Source organism: Manacus candei, unplaced genomic scaffold (genome assembly GCF_025592945.1).
Source record: "Manacus candei isolate 608988 ecotype Guabito, Panama unplaced genomic scaffold, ASM2559294v1 h1tg000046l, whole genome shotgun sequence".
NCBI classification, from domain to species: Eukaryota; Metazoa; Chordata; class Aves; order Passeriformes; family Pipridae; genus Manacus; species Manacus candei.
Window position 1 is genome coordinate 16491467 of NW_026138094.1, and position 16443 is coordinate 16507909.

At 57.6% G+C, this 16443-nt stretch overlaps 2 protein-coding genes across 4 annotated transcripts in view; both read right to left on the bottom strand.

Moving 5' to 3' along the window:
* Nucleotides 1–140: 140 nt before the first annotated feature.
* On the bottom strand, nucleotides 141–8175 carry CTSH (cathepsin H). Its single transcript, XM_051796915.1, has 12 exons — nucleotides 7974–8175; nucleotides 7824–7855; nucleotides 7631–7736; nucleotides 7462–7532; nucleotides 6368–6472; nucleotides 5974–6060; nucleotides 4793–4848; nucleotides 3722–3803; nucleotides 3568–3636; nucleotides 3040–3146; nucleotides 1684–1809; nucleotides 141–899 (listed from the first exon to the last, which is right to left on the bottom strand). The coding sequence occupies exons 1-12, from the start codon at nucleotides 8062–8064 to the stop codon at nucleotides 824–826; spliced, it is 1008 nt and encodes a 335-aa protein (XP_051652875.1). The 5' UTR covers nucleotides 8065–8175; the 3' UTR covers nucleotides 141–823.
* Nucleotides 8176–8260: 85 nt separating this feature from the next.
* RASGRF1 (Ras protein specific guanine nucleotide releasing factor 1) overlaps nucleotides 8261–16443 on the bottom strand; it is a 32608-nt gene continuing 24425 nt past the window's right edge. For all 3 annotated transcript variants that reach the window (XM_051796845.1, XM_051796844.1, XM_051796843.1), the window contains exons 19-27: nucleotides 16206–16318; nucleotides 15482–15542; nucleotides 13732–13835; nucleotides 13311–13395; nucleotides 12841–13038; nucleotides 11703–11782; nucleotides 10937–11054; nucleotides 10595–10663; nucleotides 8261–9283 (exon numbers count right to left, since the gene is read on the bottom strand). In XM_051796845.1, the coding sequence (XP_051652805.1) occupies nucleotides 9191–9283; nucleotides 10595–10663; nucleotides 10937–11054; nucleotides 11703–11782; nucleotides 12841–13038; nucleotides 13311–13395; nucleotides 13732–13835; nucleotides 15482–15542; nucleotides 16206–16318 (921 nt within the window). In that variant the 3' untranslated portion in view covers nucleotides 8261–9190. The remainder of the gene's footprint in view (nucleotides 9284–10594; nucleotides 10664–10936; nucleotides 11055–11702; nucleotides 11783–12840; nucleotides 13039–13310; nucleotides 13396–13731; nucleotides 13836–15481; nucleotides 15543–16205; nucleotides 16319–16443) is intronic.

The following is a 16443-nucleotide window of genomic DNA, read 5'->3' on the forward strand; positions in this document are numbered from 1 at the left end:
GTAAAGTCCGGTCTGGAGTCCCGACCACGCTTTAGCACTCTCCAGGCGCTGGGGGCGCGCAGGAGCCATGCTGGAAGGACGGAGCCCTTCAGACCTTCCCCCGGCACCACGGAGCCCGCACGCAGCTCACAGCACAGCGCTCCCGGGACGAGGCAGCTTTATTATTGTCAGCGACAGATTTCAGCGTGAAATAACACAGACGTGCCCCTGCGGACATCGGCTTCGCTCCCCAGGGCCTGTTCCTAATTAGCACCGAGCTTCTTGCTTCGTTTATTCGTTATACAATATCACCCATTTCTTCTCTATTTGCATTAAAATACCCTACTTTTTAATACAAAAAAATACTAAAGACGTCTCGTGAAAATAGATAAAAATGTACAAATCACAGCACTCATGCTTCTTTAGGGGAGAAATTACCTTCAAAGAAAATTTAAAAATCCCTAAAATTTACACTTGGTGACGGTGAAAAAGCTGCCTGAAGGAGGGGGGGAGCTTTGTCTGAAGTCAGGTAACTCCGTGGTTCCCCAGCATCCCCCTTCTGACCCCCCAGGTAGACGGAAGCACAGCCAGGCACACCTGGGCCGGGAGCAGGAGGAGGGAATCTGGCAGGGCACAGGAGCTCACGTGTCTCTGGCTGAGGAGAGGAGGCACAGTTTTCCTGCTGCACAGGGTGTGTGCAGGCCGAGGAACCTGCCTGCAGGGAACGCCTTTCAGCTGACAGGTGTTGCACCTTGTTCTCCCTTTCGTCACTTCAGCACTCAGAAATTGGAACGTGATCAGCCACTCCTGTCCTGCTCCCCCCGTCCCCAGCCTGTGCTCCCTCCTACACCTGAGGAACAGGGTAAGAGGCACAAGCTGCGAGACCACACATGTTCTTGCCTCGTTCGATAAGGAAATACCTAAAAAGAGAAAGAAATGGGTGTGAGTGAGCGTTCCCTCCTCTGGCAGAGCCAGCACAGCAGGTGAGGGTGGGGAGACCCTGGCACAGGTTGCCCAGAGAAGTTGTAGCTGCCCCTGGATCCCTGGAAGTGTCCAAGGCCAGGTTGGACGGGGCTTGGAGCAACCTGGGCTAGTGGAAGGTGTCCCTGCCCATGGAGGCATCCATGGAACTTTAGGGTCCCTCCCCCCCAAACCAGTTTGGGATTTTGTGAAGACTGCTCTCTCTGTGTGCCAGCCCCTTCCTCATGCCAACCCAAGGAGCAGATACGTGTGACAGGGCTGGAACTGCTGGAATGGCAGCTCTCCAGGCACTGCCGTTCCCTGTTCCCTTACACCACGAACTAGCAGTTAGCACCTGACTCTCAAGAATTTCACCTGCAGCTGGAAATATTTGTGGAGCTACAGTGAGAACTCCCTCCTGGCTCAACCTGTTCCTCCCTGGCCATGTGACCACGGGAGAGGGCCCAGGTGAACCAGTGGCTCTGCAGGCACTGCCAAGCCCCCAGGGACCACGGCAGCTCCACTGGGCCAAGGGTCTGCTCTGAGCAGTCGCCCCAGGACTGGGTTTGTGAGCTGTGTCACTGCCCAGGCTGTGATAATTCCCCCCGTGTCTTCCCAGCTGCCAAATTTCAGCTGGAGAGCGTAAGAGCAACCTGGGGCTGAGGGCGGGTGGAATCCCAGCACTGTCCTTTCTCCAGGTACAGGGAGGCCATGGTGGGCCTGGTGGCACTGGGAGCCCCTTACCCCTCCATGCCCCACAGCCGGCCCCAGGAGTTCTTCACGATCCAGTAGGGAGTCCCGTTCTCCTCCCCATAGCCCACGGCGAGCACAGCGTGGTTCACCTTGTCAGGGGTGTGCTCACAGCGTGGGCTGCAAGCAAACAACACAGATGTGTTACAGGAAATCCGGCCTGCAACTCATCAGGGATTAGCCAGCAGTCTTGACTGCACTCTGCAAACAGAACTGTGGGGTACTCTGAAATTCCAGCTGTGGAGAGTAGGGAGAGAAGCCAAGGAAAGGAGACACTGCTCTGTTTTCCCACTCTGAAATTATTACTGCCTATATCTGGAGTCAGGGAATCCAGGGACCTTTGATCTGAGCTCCTGGCTCTTGCTCACAATTAACATCAACTCTAACATCTCACTAGGATGAGCTACAGTGAAAACATTAAGCAAAGGAATTTTTCCAGTGGAAACCAGCAGCTCTTAGTGCCTCCCAGTAGTGGTTTGTGCTGCCCTGAACTTCAGGGGCACTGTTCCATGTTTTGCACAGGAACAGCAAGCTCCACAGTCTAAACACACACTTCCTCATGTTTCCTCTGAATTTCCAGCTTTTAAACTGCACTTGCTGAAAGCTGCTGCCTGTGGTATGAAGTAGGACAGCACCAGGTACACACTCCCACCTCTAGAGCACCTATTTTTAAACATTTTTAAACTGCAGCACAGGAAAAGATCAATAATCCCCAACTCAGATTTACAGCTGACGGGATCGGGGTGAAGTGCTGCGGGACCTGCCCTGCAGAGCAGTGACGCAGGACCCTGCCTAAAAACAACCTGCTCAGCTGCAGGGCAGTGTGAGGGCACCACACCACTCACCTCAGGTGTAGGGCAGCCTGAAGGCAGCCACGCTTCCCAGCTTGGCCCCTTTGAGCTCTGGCACCAGAGGAGCCACCCCAATCCCATGGAAAACCCACTTTGGTTTGGCCTTACCCTAGGAAACCAGACGTGTTCTGCTACCACAGCTGGGCTGACCCTGCCACCATCCCAGCTCAGACACAAGATTAGCCCTCTTACAGGTCCCACCAGACCTGTGCTGAGCTCCCTGAGGGTCTCCTGAGCTCCCTGACTCGCTGACCTTCATTCCAGCATACTCTGGTCTCCAGGTTGGATTGATTCCTAGCAAGCAGCCTGTTCCCCGCTCCCATTCCCCTGAGAAATCAGCATATCAAGGCTCCATGTACCCACTTTTTGTATTTTCTGTTTAAGAGGAAGTGTGAGAATGCAGTGCAGTGTTCCTGCATCCATGAGGAGAAACGGGGATGTGCATGATTCCAGCCTTGCACCCTCCCCTCACCCTCACCTGCCAGGTTCACACACTCACTTGGAATACACTCCTTTCCGGTAGTGCATGAAGTTACTTGTCACCTCAAAGGCAAAGCTCACCGGGTTGTGCTTCCCCACAGCTTCCACCATGCCATCCTCATCGTACTGCAGGAGAGGATCCAGGGTCATCCATCAGCTCCTGGCTGTGCTGGGGCCAGTCTGGATCTGGGCCCAGCAGCCAAGGCACGGGGGGATGGATAACCCTGGCTTCCTGTGTGCAGACAAGGAATCAAGTGCTGCATTGCAAGACAAGAACAGGACCTTCCCACAGCCTGGAGCTGCACCCACAGCCTGGAGCTGCACAACCTGGAGTTGCACCTCCCTGCAGGAGGCAAGCAGGGACCCCCTGCCTGTATTTCGGCTCCAGCACTTCCCCAGTGCCACCTTCAAACAGGAGTGCAGGCCAGCTCGCTCTTTCCCAAGAGCACCCAGGCTGCAGCTCACTGGGAAGCCTGGCACACCCTGGGGCATCCCAGCATCTTGGCACAGCCCTGGAAGTTTGGAAACGTGGCCCCTGGGGCCTCACCTGCGTGATATTGATAACGTCCTTGACAAAGGCAATGGCCTTCTCTGGCTGGAACTTGCAGGTGCCGTTCTGTGGGGACAGAGAGGAGCTGTTGGAGCCTGGGCCAGGCCCCGCTCTGCTGCTGCCACAACGGCCTGGGCTGTGCTGGGAATACCTTGGCCAGGTATGGATAACTGTCCTCCCCCATGAGCCCTTTGTTGTACAGGATGTACTCGAAGGCTTGGCTTGGCAGGCCCCTGCAAGACAACACAGCCAGAACACAGGTCACTTAGGATGGTAGCAGCTAATTAGGATGGTAACGATGAACTAGGATGGTAACAATGAATTAGGATGGTAGTGCTGTGGCTTCTGCAGAGCAAAGCCTGCAGTCCTGCAGACCATTCCCACCAGCCAAGGGAGAGGCAAGGACAGCGTCTATCCCAGAGCCTCTAAAGGCACAAACTCCTGTCTATTCCTCCAGGCCTAGCCCACCACACTGTCTGGCATGGTCAGACCTCATTCTCTGGGTGCCAAATCCCTAGGGGAGAACATCAGGAGCCTTGATGACGTAAGGCTAACCTGGACCACACAGCACCAGCCTCACATGCTGAAAGGTGGTTTTCAGTGCCCTCTGCCCAGCCTGGCTGGGGGAGGATGAGGGACACACATTCCCAACAAGCAGCTGCTCCCTTCCCTGGTCACCTTCCAGGAGCACATCTCAGGAGGGAAGAAAAGAGAGCATGATAAAAATAAAAAGCACCGAGTGGCTTTGCTCGGTCCTCTGGGACCACTTATTTCACAGAAAACAGAAGTTGTCAGAAAGCTCTGTTCTCTGCTTTCTCTAGCAACACCAGGAGGAACTTCCCAAAGGGGAAGCTGAGGTTTCTGCAGATTCCTCACAGCACGTGGGACGCGTGTGACCCGGGGCAGAACAGCCCAAAGTCCCCTTGCTCTCCCAGAGCCCTGTCCATGGCTGCTGCCTCAGGAGACTTGAGAAAAACATGTCTCAGAAGAAAACTAACAAAAAAGGAACAACAGAGGTTGGGAAATGCTGGAGTTTTAGTGAAACATCCGAACCTCTAGGGAGGGCTAAATTAAAATAGGCAACCAAACCCAAAACTGTTTCCCCAACATGTCACAGCCAAGGGAAGACAAAAACCATTCCAAGATCTGGAAGGAAGATCTTGAGGAAGGCTGTCAATCACAGAACTGTAATTTCTGTTCTTTATGACCTTCTCTGACTTACCCACTGCAGCCATGGTTGTTAAAGGCCTGGGCACAATCAACCAACTGCTGCTCTGCCTGTGGAGAAGAGTTTTGGGTCAGTGACTGTCCGACACCTGTGCTCGGAACATGTGACACAAAATGCAACTGCACAGCAGGAACCGACGAGCACCAGTTCATCCATGCACCCAGCTGTACCCCAACCACAGCACTGGTTCATCCATGCACCCAGCTGTGCCCCAACCACAGCACTGGTTCATCCATGCACCCAGCTGTGCCCCAACCACAGCACTGGTTCATCCATGCACCCAGCTGTGCCCCAACCACAGCACTGGTTCATCCATGCACCCAGCTGTGCCCCAACCACAGCACTGGTTCATCCATGCACCCAGCTGTGCCCCAACCACAGCACTGGTTCATCCATGCACCCAGCTGTGCCCCAACCACAGCACTGCTTTACTCATGTATCTGGCTGTTCACCCACCAGGAACCACCTGGAAATGGCTCCAAGTCCCAGGGAGGGGGACGAGGGATACCTGGAGCTGGGAGCCCAGGATGGTAGGGCTGCCAGATGAATTTGTCATTGTGCCTGCTGGGAATCCATCCCCCACTCAGAGGCACTGGCTGAGATTTCTTTCAAAGGTCATGTTTGTTTTTAACACACCCAACCCTCAGCTATTCTGATAAGTCATGTAAGTGGCTACCGCCCTTCTTGTTTTTCAGGAATATAAATCCTCTGGGAGTTGAAAACCAACAGTTTCTCAACATGCTGCTTGCAGCGAGAAGCTCCAGCTGCCTGGCAGGGCCAGGCAGATCTCCTTTCCCCAAGGCTCCCAGCAGCCTCAGCCCCTCCAGCTTTGTCCTACTCAAAAAAGGGCTCTGCCAAAGCCTGGGGCAGTGGGACACTCAGAGAGGGGACAATGACAGGCACATCCTCAGGCACACAGAACTCCCAGCCACACTGCCCTACATCTCCCCAGCAGTGCTGCTGGGCTCACACAGAGCTGCAAGGGGTCTGCAGGCTGGGGGGGCTGCAAGGGGTCTGTGAGGGGTCTGTGGGCAGGGGGGCTGTCACAGCCACAGCCATGCACAGCCGGACTGGGAACAGGCAGCTGATGGCTGTCCCAGCCTGGCCCCATGCACAGCCCCAGCAGATACCCGGGGTAGGGCTTGGTCAGTGCACAGGAAAGGAAAATCTCTTACCAGAGACAGCAGCTTTCCAGTGGCAATGGCAATAGCAGACTCCAAACAGCCCGTGGTGGAAAAGGTCCAGCAGCTCCCGCAGGGCCCCTGTGTTTGGAACGGGACAGGAACTGCTCCAGCATGTGCCACAGGGTCACCAGCCTCCCTGAAACACCAGGGCCAGGGCACAGGGGCACGGCAGCAGCGCAGAGCTTCCACCCCTCCTGGCAGCTGGGCTTGGCCTTCTGCTCAGCCCCTGCCCAGGGCCCCACGGCCTCCCCTGCCCTGGGCACGGAGGGCTCTGGGGGAGCTCCCCTGCGGCACACGCAGCCCAGCACTGCTCCCCAGCACCGAGCCCTGCCCACCGCCCACAGCCCTCTCTGGGCACCTCACCCACGGCACACATGCTCTTCACCTGGTTCTTCACGGGCGTCACAAAGTTTCCCTTCTTCCTCCAGTCGATGGAGTCGGGACGCGGCCCCGAGCTGCGCACGAAGCTCCCCTTGGTGGCTGAGCAGTTCTGCAAGGGAGGCAGGAGGGCTGTGCTGAGCCAGCGGGCTGGGGACAGTGGCCCAGGACAGCTGCTCTCCCCAGGGTGGGGGGCTGGTGGGCAGCCACTGCAGCCAGGAGCCCTGGGCCAGCCCACACCACTGCCTGCAGTGCCCCGGCTGCTCAGGGAGCTGGCAACAGAAGTGACAACAGCTCGGCTGGAGCCCAGGCTGAGGCAGCTGAAATTCTTGAGGGTGGGGACTGCAGGGAGCCACCTCACTCTTACCCCGGTGGTGATGCCTAAAATTGGAGAAATAATTCTCTGGACTATTTTTGAGTATTAAAAGGCAAAAAGCACTTCTTTATTGTGGCATGGATGGTGCACAAAAAATATTTTGCACATCCTGATTGCACAGGCTTTTACAACTTTATGCTATCATTCTAATTACAATATTTGGACATTACCTCATCTGTTATATTCACTTCCAAAACTGTCCCTCCCATAACACCACCCTCACCACACTCCTGACATGCCTCCCGAATTTGAGTCGGTAGTCCCAAAAAGACCATTTCTTCTCTTCATCTTCTTCGTCCTCATCTCCTCTGACCCTTTTGGAATGGTTCCAAGGCTCTTGAGTAGCTTTGACTACTTATATCAGATGTTATGTGTCTGCTATGTCTCTTTCTCAGTACATTTTTACAGCTAAGGGCTCTTCGCCTCATTAAAAATCCCTTGTCTGTTGAAATTCTTAACAAAGAACGTTAAACAGCATTTTTAGAAATCTTGCACAAAGGTACTAGCAAGCTAAAAGTACTAACAAGCTGTACTAAAACGTAATGATTTTAAGGCATCAGTGGCACAGCAAAGCGGATTGCAGGGGGATGGGTGCTAGCGGCTGAGCAGGGGCAGTACAGGGGTGGGTGCTGGCCCCGAGTGGGTGTCGCTCGGTGCAAAACACCCACTCACGGGGTCCAGCTGCACCCCTTCCTTCACTGTCCACCCGCGCTCCCGCCAGTTACCTGGGGCTCCCTCCACAGGTACATCTTTTGAAACTCTTCGTTGGTCATATCCGAGAACTGGTTCAGGCCCACTAGGAAGGGGAGAGAGGGGAGAAGGGGACGCTTCGCTCAGCGGGGCCCCGCGCTCGGAGCCGGCGCGGGCCGGGCCGGGCGGGGCCGGGGCTCGTACTTTGGTAGCTGTGGTTGCCGGCGTTGTGCTCGTCGATGAGCCGCTTGTTGTCCACGAAGATGCGCAGCCTGCGCGGGTACTCGTCCGGGCTGTACCGGCGGCCGAACTGCGGGGGCACCGCGCGTCAGAGCCCCGCGGCCCGCCCGGCCCGGCCCGGCCCTCCCGCCGCGGCGGAGCGGCCGCGGGGCCTCACCTGCTGCATCCAGGCCTTGAAGAGCTGCTCCTCTGCCGGAGAGAACGCGGCGTCAGCGGCGGCACCGCGCGGCTGCCCCGGCACGGCCCTCGCGGGGCCGAGCCCGAGCCCGAGCCCGAGCCCCCGCCGCCCCTCCCGCCGCCCCGGTACCTTCGGCCGTGGGCGCCCCGGCGGCGGGAGCCGCGAGCACGGCCGAGGGCGCCATGAGCGCCGCCGCCATCAGCAGCACGGGCCAGAGCATGGCCGGGCCGGGCAGGGATGGAGCCGAGCCGAGCCGAGCCGAGCCGAGCCGAGCCGAGCCGAGCCGAGCCGAGCCGAGCCGGGCGCAGCCGCTGCCGGACGGGCGGGACAGGGGCGGGGAGGGGAGGGGACGGGGCGGGGCCCGCGCGCCGGCGGGTCCGGCGTTATCCCGCCCGTAAAACCATCACAAACCCGGGTTCACCCTGAGATAGAATAGATTTATTAGCAAGAGGTAATCAGGAAACATATATTTTTACAAAAAAAATGGAAATATTTTTTTTCCCAAACAAGCTGTAAGTTGAAATAGTTTTAGGGCTTGAAAGAGAATTCCCATACCACGAGGTATTGCTTACAGCAAGTGTTGTGTGAGTGGAGCATGCCTGCCACTGCCGGGGAACCGTGTCAGGGACTGTACAATGTAAAAAACCCAGGTACTATTCACAGAATAAGCACTACATTACTATATCCTGCTAGCGGGTGGTTAGCCAGGATTACAGTAGATGTAATAAAAACACTCGTCATCTCTAACTCTACGTCATGGTACTCAGAGTGGGCACAAGGGTACGGATCTACAGCATATCAACAGGAGCTGGATGCAGCGAGGAGAGGCAAGGGGACGCTTCCATCTTCCTGACTTCGGAGGGACCGGGACAGCAGCCGGGGCCCCCCATGCCCAGCCAGCGTGGGGGTGGCACACACAGAGAGGGCAGCTCACACCGAGGGACAACCTTTAATGTGTTCCCTTCTCCCGCCTTACAGAGTTTGCTGTGGGATGTCACTGCTGGCGCCATCCAAGCGAGAGGTGGTCCGTGCTGCCCCAGAGCCCTGTGGGAACACAGGGACTCACCTGCCCCACAGGGACACAGGGCTCACCTGCCCAACCGCCAGCCCCCTCAGGAGGAACAAATGACAAAAATAACAGCATTGAAAAGAACCCGGGACTCCAGCGAAGTGTCAATGCGTGAAACCTTAACCAGTGCGGGAAATCCTACGGGAGGTCTAGTGCGGCCTGGGATGGGGGCGGATTGCTCGGAGAAGCACAGATTTGGGAGTCACTCCAGGGCGTCCAACGGAACAACGGGTATGTACAGTATGGTATAGCGAGTGTACACGAGCGGCCCCCGCGCTCAGGAAGGCAGTTTGGGCTCTATTCGCAGAGAAGCTTCATAAAGGGTGTCCTCGTCCATCACAAACGACTGGTCCAGCAGGTACTGCGTCACCTGGGAAAGGAGTGGGGCCATTACCGGGCTGGGAGACCACAAACCCTGGTAACTGAGGCAGCCACACCCCTGATAAGTGGGGCACCCACACCCTGGTAACTGACAGCCCGTGTAAGTGGGGAGCCACGTTCCTGCTGCAGGAACGCTGCTGACGTGGCAGGACCTCTGCTCCATCTGCTCCCATTTCCTGGCAGCATTTTCCCAAATTGCTTTTTGGCCCCGTTAGTAGCTGATAGTGAAGAGAGGCACAGCCCAAATGGAGGCAAGGTGCTGTGTGTGGGTTCAGAGCTGTCCAGCGTGAGGAGCAGCCAGCAGCAGAGTCTTTGCTTGAGAAGCGTCAGCAGCAGAGATGGGGCTTCATCCCAGCACCCACAAAAGCATCTAGGAGCTTCCATACAGCTGAATCCCACCTCCACAGGGAGACAGGGTGATGTGTGGCCATGCATGGCACCACCAGCACTGCCCCTCCCTGCTGTGCTCAGCTTGGCTGCTTTCAGACAGGATTTTGGGGCAACAGGCTGCTTTCACAGACACTGGTCTTCCTCCTGAGGAGGAGAGGCTGGGAGGAGGCAGGGAATACCTGGGGTGCCTAGTTGGGAAAAGGCTGCAGCGTGAGCCCAGCCCTGGGCAGGTACCAACTGTGCAGAGGGCAGAGCTGATGCTGCCAGGGGCTCAAATCAGAGCCCGCAGCTCCCCAGCCCAGCCAGGGGCTGTGCTCCAGAGGGACTGGAGCTGCTCCTGCCACCGCACATGGACACCAGCGTCACTGGAGGGTGGTTTGGCCCAGCCTGACCACCCTGGGAGGGTTTCAGGAGGATTTGCTGGTTTTGGAGAAAGTGGAAACCCCCAGCACCCAGCCCGCTTCCGGAGTGGCTCCGCGGTGCTGCGGCAGAGGAAGTGTGAGGGCGGCCGAGACCTTTCAGCTCATCACATACTAGGGGCCACCATGAGGCAGAGGCCACCTGGCCCTGGCTGTGGGGGTGGTGGAACACACTCTGCTCTGTAGGGAGGGGTGCTGCTCCTAAATAGCTGTTTCTCAGCATGTGCAGGGTGCAGCCCTGGAGCACTCTGGCCATCGGTCACGCTGTCAGTGCCTTGGCAATTCCTCCTGGCAGCAGCCAGGGGGGCACAGGGGAGCCTGATGGAGCACCAAGAGTCACCCTCCAGCCCCTGCCCCGCTGCCGACAGCCTCCAGCCGGGCACAGCCATCGCTCCAGCATGGAGCTGCCAGGAACTGCAGGCTTAGACACTGTGATGGGAGAAGGAGACGAGGAGCAGAGGGAGCACATGGCTCCAGGGACAGGGCCGTACCTTGGGCTGGTGCTCGATCTTGTAGGAGGTTTGCTGGAACTGGCGGATCTCCCTTATGATGTGTGAGATCTGTGTGGGGATGAAACACAGAAGGCGTTCCTGGCTCAGCCATCACCCTTGGCACTGTCCCAGCACCCAGGAGGGCAAGAGCACACAGAACAGCATGATGCAAAGGGCCTTTTTTTCTCTTCCAGACACCAGGAACAACCCAAGGTGTGCGCAGGGGACACATGTGGCTGCCTGGTGCTGTGCAGGTGACAGCTGAAGGGACACAGACCTGGCCACAGCCACATCACCCCTGGCTGGCCCTGCACACCCACGCCAGCAGGGCTGGGGACTCACCATCCTCATTTTGGAGAAGTTCACCAGGCCGTCCTCGGTGTAGTTCGGGGTCCCCTCCTCGATGAACGCCAGGTCGGTCAGGTACATGCCCAGGTAAGGGACACACGGAGGGTCACAACTTCGGGGGCAGACCAGAAAGAAATGAGGGAGAAAACTGCCTTACCCAGGGGCTTTGGAGGGGAAGGAGGGGGGCCCTCAGAGTCAGCAGAGTCTCTCTAATATAGGAAGGCTCTCTCCAGGAAGGCTGCTGGTCTCCTGGGCCTCACCCCTGCTGGCTGAGCAGGACAAGCAGGACCTGCAGCCGTGCCCCTCACAAAGCCATGGGATGCAGAAGGTGAGCTGTGAGCAGCTTCGACAGAGGGTTGGGAAGACTTTTGGAAGCTTCCCTGGGCAACCTGTCCTAGTGGAAGGTGTCCCTGCCCATGTCAGGGGGCTGCAATTTTAAGGTCCCTCCCAACCCAAACCATTCCATAATTCCATGATTCTATGATAGTGATGGGGAAAAATGTTCCCAGGTGGCTGGCAGTGATTTTGCCCCTTTGCAGTCCCTTTTACTCCCATTTTTCCACACTGCTGCTCAAAGGAGCAGCTCACTCCTGGGAACCACTTTGCCAGCCACTGTGCCGGCTCAGCAGGACATGCTTTAGTGCAGGCTCTGCAATGCTCCTGTGAGCAGAGCCCCAGCCACAGGGGGGGGCAGGTGGGATCCAGGTCCCCCCACACCATGGACCCTGGGCTGGCAGGAGGAGAATCACTATTCACTCACTTTTTCAGGGCCTCCCTCAGGTTCTTGAACCTGCCCTCTGACGACACCAGCTTCTGGAGCTTATCGATCAGAGCCTTCGTCTGCAAGAAACCCAAAGTGCCGCTCGGAGAGGCCCTGGAATATCCCCCCATCCCTGCAGCCGGGGAGGGGGTAAAGCCTGTGGAGCCACAGGATCACTCCCAGCCTGCCCTGCCCGGGGCACATCCCCCCATCCAGCTGTTCCTACTCCCTCACAGGTACAACTGTGCCCTGGCTGTCACACCTGGCTCCTGGTGATACCCAGAGGAGCCAAGTGAGCACCTGAAAGCAAAGCTCCTCCAGTAATATTGAAGTCAGGCTGTGCACTCACTTCCTCCCCTTGCTCCCACCTCTGCCCTTGCCAGTGCCTGTTTCATTCATAGGTTTATTATTTTATAGGCAAAGCGACTGTTCCTGGCTGAGAGGAGCCCACAGCGATGCTGACTTGGCAGCCCTGGGCTCTGTCCAGCCCCGCACCAGGCAGGTACCAGCTATTCCTGTACCAGGTACCTCAAACAGGAATTCATCCTGTTCATCCAGAACTGGTCTGAGGAGCCCAGAAAATCAGTTAAAGGATGTCTGTGTGTGTGTACAGGCACAGGGGCTCTCTGGGAAAGGCTTAACTGCACATCCGACCTGCAGGGTAGGGCCGATCTCATCTCACAGGTAATAAGCGATGGGACAAGAGCAAAGAAGTTGTGCCAGGGAGGTTCAGGTTGGAAATTGGGAAAATTTCTTCACAGAAAGGGTTGTCCAGCCCTGGCACAGGCTGCCCAGGGCACTGGTGGAGTCACTATCCCTGGGGGGATTTAACAGACACATGGATGTGGCACTTGGGGACATGGGTTAGTGGTGGCCTTGGCAGTGCTGGGGGAATGGTTGGACTTGATGACCTCAGAGGGCTTTTCCAACCCAAACAATTCTGTGACTCCATGAATAAACCCAATAGCAAGGCAGGGTCTGAGCTGCTTGCACAGCATGTCCCTCCTGGAAAAGACCTAAAAAACCTTCCTTCATTTTCTAACTCTTTTTCAATGCCCATGACTTGTGCCGCCCCAACACCATCCCACCCACCCCACCAAACCCCCCCCCTCCCCAGGAGGGGTCACCCCGTGCCCACCTGCTTGGAGACCTTGAGCCAGGTTTTCTTGAGGCGGAAGATGGCACTGCGGTTGAGGGAGGAGGTGATCTCCAGCACGGCGTTGTAGTTGTGCAGGCAGCGGCAGATGTCGGCCACCGCCACCCACTTCTCGATGGCGCTCACCCGCGCGTTGATCTCCTCGTTCCGGATGATCTCCGACGCGATCAGGTTACTGACCTTGGGGAGACACGGGGCCCAGCCCGAGCATTAGGATGGGCCTGGACACGGCTCTGTGCCCTCCAGCCTCGCAGCACTTTTTAAAAGATTTCCCTGACAGCAGCAGTCCCAGAAGGAGTAACTGCGCCAGGAGACGCACCACCTGCAGTGGAGCCCTGAGAAAGGTAACATCTGTGGGGGCAGGTAAACCTTGCACACCCCAGGCCCTGGGGCAGGTGGGCTATGCTGCCTCCCCACTGGCCATCCCTCCACCCCACTGCAGCTGCCCTTACATCATTGAAGTGTTTTGTGTTCTTCATGATGTACGGAGTCCTCTCATTCTTCTCCAGCTTCATCCAGCCTTGCCCAAAGAACTCTCTGCAAATGACAGTGTTTAGATCAAATTCTATTTCCCATTTTTATGGGATGGCCAAGCCCTGCAAGCTCCACTGCACCCTCACAGGATGGAGATCCTAGGACCTTTGCCCCCCACGCTGCTGGGAGGGACCACATGGATACAGCTGAAAGTTTGATGGACATGGGAGGGTCTCCCTGAGCCGGTCACCTTGGGGACAGTGGCAGAGAAGCCACAGGATCAGGACTCAACTGGCAAAACCTGGGAAGGCTTTGCACCCTCTGGGGTTAGCCAGCCAGACTGGCTGTGGGACCCTGGGTGACCAGAGCAGCTCTTCCTGACCCACGGGGATCACTCACTCGTAAGGGATCTTCTTGAAGATCAGGTGATCCAGCAGTGTCAGCTGTTCCGCAATTTCCAGGGCCGAGTGGTTTTCAAAGGGTTCTGCTTTGACCCCCTCGGCCTGTGGGACAGAGGAACAATGAGGGTCACGGGCAAGACCCCCCACATGAGCCACCCAGGGTGACAGCGGGAGCCTGCGGCCCAGACCTGCACCAATCACAAAGATATCACTTTAGAGCTGGTCCTGGATACATGGCTCAGTCCAGCACCCAACAAACTCCACAGTCACTCCACAAACAGCTGGAACAAGGCCAGCAACATTCCCCATAACATTTCACTCTCCCTCCGGCTTCTGGAAAAGGATCAGCCACTAAAGAGCTGGAACAAACAAACCCCACCAACCTCCTGGCCAAATAAACCCCAAACAGCCCTGACAACACAGAACAAGCCCCCAAGACCAACACTCACCCCTCCTCAACAGCCCATTGCACAATCCCTCCCGGCTGTGGGAAGGGGGTTGCGAAAGCTCCGGGGAGCAAACACCAGCTGAGCCCCTCTGCGGCTCACGGGCCCCTGGAGAGGCTGCAGGGGGGCAGGCTGGGGGGGAAGGCTGGGGGGCAGGTTGGAGGGGCAGGCTGGGGGGGCAGGCTGGGGGGGCAGGCTGGGGGGGAAGGCTGGGGGGGAAGGCTGGGGGGGAAGGCTGGGGGGCAAGCTGGGGGGGAAGGCAGGGTGGGCAGGCTGGGGGGGCAGGCTGGGGGGAAGGCTGGGGGCAAGCTGGGGGGGCAGTCTGGGGGCAGGCTGCAGGCATGCCCCAACAGAGCCCAGCGTGGGCAGGTGGCACTGGTGGCATTTGGCAGCACCCTGTGCAGTGCAGGGGGGCTCTGGGCACCTCGGGGGGCACCAGCCAAGGGTCAGCACGATGCACACCCCAGGCTCACGAGGAGGGGCCAGGGAACCTGCAGCCCCCTCACCCCAGCGTGCACCCCAAAACCCAGGGTGCCCCCGTGCCCCCACTGTGCCTTTGACCGCAAGTCGCTGCTGCTCAGCCTGAGGGGCAGAGCAAAACCCTCCAGGTTTGTCTTCTCTTCAAAGGAAGTTTCCAGCATCTGCAGTTACAGGCAACAGCTCAAGCAAACCCCAGGAGGGACTAATCCCCCCCAGAGCCATTGGCAGAGCCAAGGGTCAGAATCTCGGGTGTTTCAGCTGCACCAGGCAGGTTTCAAGTGGCTCTTGGGTTTTTCTGGGAACAGACTTTGTTTTCTTTGCAATGCAGGAAGGCAGTGAGTGCTCTGCAGCCACCAAGAAGGTTTTCAATCCATGGCACACTTCCAGGGCTCTGCTCCTAGGGGAGCAACGCTGATGCCGACTGAGCCAGTGCCTGTCCCTTGGATCTGGAGCAGGTTTGGGGATGCAGAGGACACCGTGGGAACCCTGGGGCTTTCCTGTGTCCCTGGGGCTTTCTTGTGTCCCTTTCCTGTGCCCGCAGCGGGCAGGTGTCTCCCTGCCCTCTCCAGCCATCCTGCTGACTGCAGGAGGACTAACATGCCAGTGAGCTGGTTAGTGTTGCCTCTGCCTGTAACAGATCCAGCTGTGCTCACAGCTGGCCCCTCCCCAGAAAATCTTTCCCTACTTTGCAGCTGCAGCCCCAGACATTGGGCTTGGAGACTCCATCTCTCCTTGGGTGTCCTGGAGCACCAGGATCTTTTATCTGTTCCCCTTCCACCACCATGAGCACAGGGAGGGAGGAAGGAAAGGGAGGGTATTTACCATATGCACAACCTCCTCCAGGGTTATCTGGTTGTCTCCTGGATCCTCCTGTGTCAAGGTCCTATGGCAGGAACAGACAGTGTTACTCTGGCTGGGAAAGCACCAGAGGCACAGCTCCAGTGGTGCAGCACAGCTCTGGGGGTTTGCAGGGACAAAACACTCGGCATGTGCTTTGTAAGAGCCTTCTGAGTCCCATTTTAAAAAAGAAAAGACTCCTTAACCGAGGCCACATGGCCCCTTCTGTCACAGTCACAGAACATTCCGAGCTGGAAGGGACCCACAAGGATCATGGTGTGTGTGTCAGCCCTGCAGCAGGACATGGTGCCCTGGCTCTGGCTCTAGCACTGGGTGGTCAGAACTGCCCTGCTCATGGCAGGAGCCCAGGGTCCCTGGCCATGGGAGCCACGGTGCCATCCCAGGACCCGACAGCAGGAAGGGCCATGTGCTCACGGGGTTCAACATCACACCTCAGCCACACACGACAGGCAGTCACACCTCCCAATGGCTGGATGCAGCCAGCACCACCCATCCTCCTCCTCCTCCTCCTCCTCCTCCTCCTCCTCCTCCTCCTCCTCCTCCTCCTCCTCCTCCCTGGCACGTCCCAAGCCCCTGACACAGCCCTTCCTGGTGCCCTCGTGCCTGCTGTGATCCCAGGTGAGAGCAGGAATAACAAGAACCTGGCACAGGGTCCAGGAAGAGCCACCTCCCGCCCACAGCCCTTCACCTTATGATGTTGGCAGCTGCTTTCCTCTCCTGGGTCAGGAGCTCAGGGTCATGGATGACCTCCTCCAGGAAGCCAATCACCCGGAACTTCAGCTCCTCGTTGGTCTCGAAGTCCTGCCAAGGCCAGCACAGCCACAGTGTTAATGTGCTGGGAGTGACACTGGCTGTGAGCAGGGGCTGCCTCTTCCTGGCAAAATCCCAGCAAATGGGAACTGGCCAGGAGGGCACTGGGCTCGCTT

Coding starts and splice junctions, on each gene's coding strand:
- CTSH (XM_051796915.1), bottom strand. CDS start 8,064: ATGCTCTGGCCCGTGCTGCTGATGGCGGCGGCGCTCATGGCGCCCTCG. Junction 7,737..7,823: donor TCAAGGCCTGGATGCAGCAG/GTGAGGCCCCGC, acceptor GTGCCCCCGCAG/TTCGGCCGCCGGTACAGCCC. Junction 6,473..7,461: donor ACCTGTGGAGGGAGCCCCAG/GTAACTGGCGGG, acceptor CCTCCCTTGCAG/AACTGCTCAGCCACCAAGGG.